The following is an 8,285-nucleotide window of genomic DNA, read 5'->3' as shown; positions in this document are numbered from 1 at the left end:
CATAGCTCTGGGTAAAAGTCCTGCTCTGTCTAGCCAGGACCCCTCTTGGTTCTATGTGGCAAAGACCAACGTCCACCTTGAGTTCTGGGTTTGAGAGTGTTTTTGTTTGTTTGTTTGTTTTCAGTGGTTCTGGGCAGCATTAGGTGGCTTGCCTTCTCAAGGAACCGAAACAGGAGATGTCCACTACATGCCCGGTTCACACCTTGCCCAGAGCTCAGGCTCAGCTGCTGGGCCATCTCTTCTGGGAGCCTTCTCACTCAGCGGCCCGAGACTCTTGGCCCTGTGGCACATGCTTCGAGGGGAGACAGCACTAACAGGTGGAGAGTGGAATGGAACCTGAGCAGCTTTGTCCCACCATGGCTGCTCCTAGACAGTCTCCCTCAGGTCCTGGGAGTGTGGCTATATGTGCTGCCTGAAATTCTATGACCTGCGTGTCCGGTTGACTGCTGCCCCGGAACACAATCTGGTGACAGTCCTGGGAGGTGAGCCGGCAGAAGGGAAGACTTCTGGGTCTGAGGAGCTTCTTGCTTCCTTGAGATGCATGTGTGGCAAGACCATTTGAGGGCATGCCTACAGAGACAGTGTGTTTATCTTCCCTGCTTCTACAGGTGTCCATGGGCTCAGGAGACTCTGTGTGTGTGTGTGTGTGTGTGTGTGTGTGTGTGTGTGTGTGTGTGTTACTATGCCCTTCAGGCAAGAGTCCCCTCAAGGCTCACTGTTGCTGTGACTGCTCCAGTCCCCTGGGCAGGGTGCTGGCTCCCACACATCCAGACACATCTGCTCATCTAAGGTGACAGAAGGGAAGTGTGCCCCTGAGCTTCCAGCGCCGGCCTGCAGCACTGCGATCACAGTTGCAATTACACACCTTTAGGGTCACTCTTCTTTTGAAAGGAAGTCACTTGTGTGGCTTCAGATACCAAACACAAGCCTTTTGTGCACTTTTATTTGAAAACCAGCTCTACTGCCTACCCTGGTAAGCATTACCAACAAGCACCACCAGGGGGCGACATAACACAAGATCTCAAAACCCAGGACTGCATTGGAATGACTTTTTTTTTACATAAAAATTCTTTAAAACATATTTGTATGTTGAAATCCTGAAAATAATATAGTAGAGAGGACTTTTAGTGGGCAAGTAATTGATAACACAATTTTGTTTCAATGTTCTTTTTATTTTTAGCTTAAACAACTGTGCATACCACAGTCTTCTGGTGAGGAAGAGCAGAGTCAAGGCTAGTTCTCAACATTCCGTTTCTCCAGCCGTTTTTTTTTTTTTTTTTTCTCTTTACGTTGTGCATTGACATGGGCTCCTCAGTTGAGAAAACAAGGCACTATAACTATTTATCAGCTACAGTAATACATCGAAGATAGATTTATCCTTTCATTAAATATACAGCATTTGAGTACAATACGGTTTATGCAGATTAGGTTCAAAACACCCAAGGCACACACTTTGTTTTGTTTTGTTTTTCCTTGTCAGTATTTTATTCGAAGGCTCATATTAAAACTTCAAAATTGCTATGAACAGAGTTCCAAATAGAAGCAATGAACAACGATGGTTTTGACCTTCAACGTGAAAGGGTGAGGGCTGTGAAGTGCACACACCCAGGGCACAGGGGGCTGAAAGGAATGAGGGCACCCACAGAGCGGGCGCAGCAGGCATCCCGTGTGCTGGGGCCCTGCGGTGTATCTATGGGCGTGTGAAGACGGCCCTCTTCAGGTGGAGAGACCCCTACCAGGTCCCTTGTAACAAATAAAGGCCTCACAGTTCACGTAAAAGAAAAGGCTGTCCACTAACTTTTCCCCCCTGACAAGACAAATCAAACCCCATCTAGCAGAGGGGTCGGGAAGAAGCCATGGAACAGCAAAGTGGGTGCGGGGAAGGGCGGGGAGCTTAAGGTTTGGGGAGGAACTATGGGAGGTGAGGCAGGTGGGGGTCAAACTACAGAGACAGCGGGGCTAGGCTTGCGGAAAAAATGGGGACACAGTGACTGCTGTGCAGATGGAGGATGTGCCAAAGGAGAAGAAATTGTTCAGAGCCAAGGACCAGTTTCCACTGAGGAGGCCAAGAGAGGTTCAGTCAATGTGTAAGCTTCAAACTACTGCCCAGAAGCCTGAAGGACAACCCAGGTCTCCCCAGTTCAGCCACTTGCCCAGAGACCCACATTCACGCATGCTCCCCGCCTTGACTTATCGCTTGTCCATTGAAATGTTGGTGGTGTCAGTCAGAGAGGCCGCAGGGCCTGCAGCTCCCAGGCCATATGGCTAGGGGACAACTTGTGGAGGGCATGTGGGAACCTCTCTTCTCAGGAGAGAGGGCTGAGCCTGGCTCAGCTTCCAGGGTACCCCGCTTCCATGCCAAAGCAAAAGGAAAAGCCAGGCCTGGGCCCCACGCTCACAAGAGTGGGCACGCAAGCCCGGTTCGACAGTTTGCACAATTCTGCGAGAAACACACAAGTTTCCATTTCGATACTGAGAACACTCAAGGAAACAGACCCGAGGCCAGTCCGCTGAAGGCACAGTGTCACTCTTCCTCGAGAGAAACGATCTGGTCACTTTTACAGAGGTAACACTGGCCGTGGTGGTTGAGATGTACCCTATGCTCAATTTCGAGTTTGGCAACTTTGTATTACTGAGTTCAGACAGCTTTCTCTGTTCCAATCAGAACCACAACCTTAGTGCAAGAGTGTATTTATTTTTTTTTACAGTAATTTTGGTTGCCATACAAGAGATTTAAGGATTAGGGAAAAGTGCAAATTACAGGAGCTTTTTTTTTTTTTGTTCTTCTTTTTTTTTTTAATAAAGTCTAAAAAGAATAACAGCACAAAAGTGACAGCAACATAGATAATGCGAACATATGTGGTTTACACAGACTAGAGTGTGAAATGTATCCGTATTTTTAAAAAACCAAAACCGTTAATGAGAGAAAAAAAATCAATATTTGTGGCTCACACACAAAAAGAGTTATCGCCAGATCAACTGGATCATGTCTGCTTGTTCAATAACTCAGAAAAAGTCACCGTTTTATTAACTAAAGTATCACAAATAATTATTATGTAAAGTTCAGCAAATCAACAGTCACACTGCGTCATTTTTATATCGTATGAATTAACCTAAAATGCACAGGGCACCCTGGAGCAGGAATCCTGGCAGGAATACACATTTACAGCTTGAGAGATTTTGGTTTGTATACACAATATTACAGAAACTAGGCATGTAAATGCAGTTTATTTAAATTACAGTATATAACAAAAGTTGATCTTAAAACCTTGAATAATATTAACATGATCATTATATGAGCAGTTTAACATTTGTTCCACCATTAAAGAGGGTCCTGGGATAGGGCCTGGTCCTGACGTGTCCCAAAGGGGGAGAACAGTGGGCGGCAATTTGAAAGAGGGACTATTGCTTTCTTAGCAAAAATCAACGGGTAGAGCCAGATGACCCCGCCGTCTTGGCAACACGTGCGTGTTTGGTTGGTCCATGTGGGTTCTGACAGGTCCAACCAGACAGTGCGAAGAACAGCCTATCCGCTCCCGAGGTTCGGGTCACCTTGCTTCTAGTTAGTGGCATGTGGCTTGAAGTATCTCTAAGAATGGGAGTAAGTGGGCCTGTGGCCAACTGGCTGCCTATGTTCCGCGGACCAGAAGCCCCCAGCTCTCCTGTCTAGCATCTGCCTGGCCCTCAGCAGAGGTCACGTCAGCCAGAAGCAAAGCAAAGGAGCCCGGGGAGGCGGCCCACTAAGCGAATTTTGAAGAGCCACCCGATGGAAGACAGATTAATAGTAGAAACACTTCGTCACGCTTTCTGAAATACCGGGGCGGCCTGCGCAGGCTGCCTGGGGCGTCTTCATTTGGGAATTTTCTGGAGCAATATTTATCCACTCACCCCGCAGTGGAAAACCGAAAGAGCACAGAACAAGGGGCCTGCCTTCACCTTCACTGGACGGCCAGTTGATCACATGACTCGAGCATCGAGATTGACCTGTGGAAGGTTTGGGGACTGAATAAGATTCAGAGACTGCTTTTCTAAATCAAGGCGTGGGGTGCGTGCGTGTGGGTGTGGGTGTGTGTGTGCTCACGCGCACGTTAGTTTTGTTTTTGGAGAAACTGCTCTTCCATGAATTATAACCATTTTTTTTTTGAAGAAATAATCGTCCTTCGACAACAAAGTTTTAAGAGCAGATAGAAAAGAGAACACAGCTCTGCTGTGTGGCCTGGATGCGTCCGCATAAGGTTGGTTTTAAAAAGGTCAGACGTGTATGATTATCCCACAGAAATCGTATCATTAGATCACAAAAGTTTTTGTTTTCTTTAACTTTCTAGCACTGAAGTACAAAGGCTGCCTGGTAGACCACCCACTTGTTTTTCCTTAAAATATTGTGCTTATGAACTAACTATCTGTACACCTATTTAAACTTGCAGTAAAGAAAGATTTTTTTTTAATTGCTAAATTTTATGTGTTCACTCTAGAGTTGTCCCAGACCTCATCAGACACATGGTCATGAGCATAAAGAAAAAAAGGAAAATAAAAAGATGTTTTATAATTAGAGATGGGCTGGCCTACTCTGAAATAATAATAAAACCAAACGCGTGACAGTCTCATCTCCTTCGAATGTGGGAACGCATGCGGAAGCATGGCGGGTCCCGAGCGCAGTGGGTGACCTCCCTTGGGCATTAGAGGTATCGCTTCAAGAGGGAGGGACTCTGGGGGCCAGAGGTGAGGCTGCATTCCTGCCTTTTATGTCACGCCCATCCGTACATCACCCACATTCCTCCTCCTGTTTTCCGCCTGGATCCTGTCCACACTCCCTGATTGTGGGATCCTCCGAGACCCTGTTGTTGTGTTAAGACAAGCTGGTGGGATTCCTGGACACCCGAGAGAAGGGGGGAAAGGCCCCCATGTCCCACCTTCCCTGGCTTCTGACAGCCAAAGGGTCATTTCAGCAGGATGCATGGCCTCAGCCAGACTCGGGCGAAAGGCTGTGGCTCCCCTGCAGAGACACCTGCTAACCGCAAGCCACGGGGGTTTTCTTAACCTTCACGTCACAGTGGACACTCATCTGCTCTGCTCAAAGAACCTCTAATTAAAAGAAATTTTGAGAGGCAGAGAGAGAGCCTCTCCCCCTCCCTCCTGGGCAGATCCTCCCGGCAGCCGAATGCTCTTGACCCAGGGGAGGCCGTGGGCTCAGGCAGCCGCACACTGGCTGATTCCGTGGCCAGGCCTCCCCTTGCCTTCGGGACCGTGACTTTGTGCTTTGACTAACTCCGTGTGACGCTGGTTTGGCCACCTTGGAATCATGCTTTTCAATTTGCAGAAATGAAAGCAAGCAAGCGAAGCAGAGCTCGCCGGGCACGATCCCACTCAAACGCCGCCCGCCACACCCCATGGGCAAGAACCCCGCGGCCGGAGAAGCACGGTGCCCACTGCAGGAGGAACAGGGCAAAGAGGCCGACGTGAAGGTGTTTTTCTACCTTTCGGGACCACGAAGGGCTCTGGACGAGCCCACCTGCGAGCGTGTCACTGTAAGCCGAGCACAACGGAGGGACAAGAGCAAGAGAGCGGGCATCTCGCGCCCTCCCAGAGAACACGGGCCCGAGGAAAGGCCATGTGCCGCGGGGGCCGAGGGGTGGGGGTGAGAGCTGCCCAGGCAGCAGAGGAGGGAGGTCTCAGGAGGTATCTGGCTACAGTGGCGTCTGCCCGTGACAGCAGGGTCCCATGCACAATCAGCGGGAGCCTCTGGGGACCCGGCAAAACACGAGGTCACCTGCATGCTGGAGGCAGGTGGGGACTCTTCTTTCCAAGATAGAGAGCCCCCTCCCACCCCTTCCCCAGCCCCGCTGGACAGAAGCCGCCCAAGGGACCCGCACGAAGGGCAAGCCTCGGCTCGGCACACCGCGGACACCGGCAGCATTTCTTTGGGTACCAGGAGACAAAACCCATGGGACGGGATGGGTGCTCACAGACTCTGCTCGGCCACCAAATATTTCAGCGTAAGCCCATCTCTACTTATAACAAGAAGTCTGTGAAGGTCAGCGGCAGCCATCCTTATCTGTCCAGCAGCTGTTTCAAAGCCCTTTCTATGTTCATTCTGTGTCCCACTCGCGTCACCCCAAGATCTATGAGGTCTTCCTTCTGGAGGTTTGGTAGGTGACTGCCATCGATCTCGTTGTCCATGAAGGTCTCTTTGTGTTCACCCAAGTTCAGACTCTCCAGCCAATCTGCCACATCGGGTTTAGTCCAAAGGTGGACAGGTTTAGTTGTAAAAGGCTTATTTGAGATTGGCTGTTGAAGTATCGAAGGGGACGGTGACCTGCTGCGTCCCGCTGGGTTCAAGCCAAAGAGTTCCCCTGCAGGGGACTGGCTTGGAAGGCTAAAGACATCTGAGAGTGTCGGGGAGGGAGAGGCGGCGGCAACCGCAGCAGACAGAGAAGTGGACAGAATCTCTTTGCTCATCTCTGTGGGCGAGACCACAGGGCTCGGGGCACGTCTTGTTCCTGAGGTCCTACTTTCATAGTCGGGGGGCCGGCTCTGCAGGGTGATAGGCTGGGAGGTGCCAGGGCGGACAGTGAAGGTGACTGTCGTGCTCCTTGTACCTGAGACGGTGCTCATGACCTCCGGGCTTCTGAAACAGCAGCAAGAGAGAAAAGCGTCAGAGTCAGGCCCCTGGGGAACGGCGGGGGACGTGCCACGCCACATCAGAGGTCTGCACTGGCAGTGAGCAGACCACTACCATGCCAGGCGGGATGGGACTTGGGGTGGAGGAGGAGGGAGACAGCCTCGGAGAAATCACAGCACACCACAGCAGCCCACTCATGCGGCCCAGGCCGGGGGGGGGGGGAGCTGGGAGGCAGGGTCCCAAGTGGAAGGTGCCTGGGACAGCACCCATGGCTCTTGAGGAAGTTATGTGCCCCAATGCCAGCAGGCAGAGGATACACACCCTCAAGGAGCATGTGCGCGTGCGCACACACACACACACACTCAGCAGACTTCCAGGGTTCTGCTTGGTACTTGGGGGTAGAAGTTCTACCCAGGCACTCACAACCAAAGAGCACCCGGTTGGCCAGGGTGCTGAAGTAATTAATCTCCACACAGGCTCTGCTTCATAAAGGACCCTGTGCAGCTCTGACTGGACTGTTCTTCTGAAGCAGTTGGGGTACCAGGAGGCACCCCCTCTGTACAGACACTCAGTAGCCGGGTGGTTTGTCCTTATCAGAGCCTGAAAGGACCTCCATTCCCCTGCTGGTGAGCATGGGTGGCCTATGGTGTGTTCTGCCTGAAGGGTTAATGGCCACTCCCCCCCCTGAAAAGTAAAGGGAACTAAAGAATTAATAACGATCACTAAAGCTTGTGGGCAATAAAGAAGTTTGGCCCCTTCCCTGACTGATGTACTCCCCTCAGCCTAGATGGCCTTGGAGGACCAGAGACCATCTGAGTGTCCTCCCTTAGACATTCCTGGCTGAAGAAGCATGTTCTGAACAAGGACACAGACAGCTACAATTTTCTTATCAATGGCACCTGGTCCAGCCTGTTTTTCTTAGGATCCTCCTTATAAGCTTACACCCCAGCCTGGCCCAGTGCTTCCGCCTCCATCCCGTGGGAAAGCTGAGGCCCCTCGCTGTTTTCTCTAATAAACAGTCTCTCTGTAGAGATCAAGTCCGCTGTTCTCTTTTGCTTTTTTCTTACACTTTCCTTACACTGCCCTTTCCCCTCTGACTGGGTAGGTGAAGGCTTCAGAGCTTGGTGGTGGTGGGGAGGAACTAAACTCACAGGTCCCACCCACTCTGGCCCAATGACAGGGTGTGGATGACTCCCATCAGGTGCTAGGGAAGCTCCTGCCCTCACCTATCCAGCGGCATTTTGTATGTGTGCTGGTGTGTGCACACACGTGTGTGTGTAGGCAAACTTGGGTGTCCTTCATCCCTAAGGTGCTCTCCTGTTTCGACAGGGTGTCTCCCTGGCCTGGAGCTCACCACTTAGGCTGGCCTGGCTACTTCCCCAGCCCTGGGGTTACAGGCACATGTCACCATGCCTGGTTTTTTTTTTTTAATATTTATTTTAATTAATTAATTTATTTATCTGAGAGAAATAGAGAGAGAGGAGGAGAGAGAAAGAGGCAGATAGAGAATTGGCACTCAGGGCCTCCAGCCACTGCAAACAAACTCCAGATGCGTGTGCCCCTTGTGCATCTGGCTGACGTGGGTCCTGGGGAGTTGAACCTGAGTCCTTTGGCTTCGCAGGCAAATGCCTTAACAGCTAAGCCACCTCTCCAGCCCCGGTGTTTT

General features: G+C 50.8%; 1 protein-coding gene across 10 annotated transcripts in view; it reads right to left on the bottom strand.

The window, feature by feature from the left end:
- Window positions 1-2,767: 2,767 nt before the first annotated feature.
- Shank2 (SH3 and multiple ankyrin repeat domains 2) overlaps window positions 2,768-8,285 on the bottom strand; it is a 609,914-nt gene continuing 604,396 nt past the window's right edge. For all 10 annotated transcript variants that reach the window (XM_045152632.1, XM_045152644.1, XM_045152648.1 and 7 more), the window contains one exon: window positions 2,768-6,625. In XM_045152632.1, coding sequence (XP_045008567.1) covers window positions 6,049-6,625 — 577 coding nt within the window. In that variant the 3' untranslated portion in view covers window positions 2,768-6,048. The remainder of the gene's footprint in view (window positions 6,626-8,285) is intronic.

The sequence above is a fragment of the Jaculus jaculus genome, chromosome 1, assembly GCF_020740685.1.
Source record: "Jaculus jaculus isolate mJacJac1 chromosome 1, mJacJac1.mat.Y.cur, whole genome shotgun sequence".
NCBI lineage: Eukaryota > Metazoa > Chordata > Mammalia > Rodentia > Dipodidae > Jaculus > Jaculus jaculus.
The sequence above is the reverse complement of the archived record's forward strand: the minus strand, read 5'-3'. Positions and strand labels throughout refer to the sequence as shown.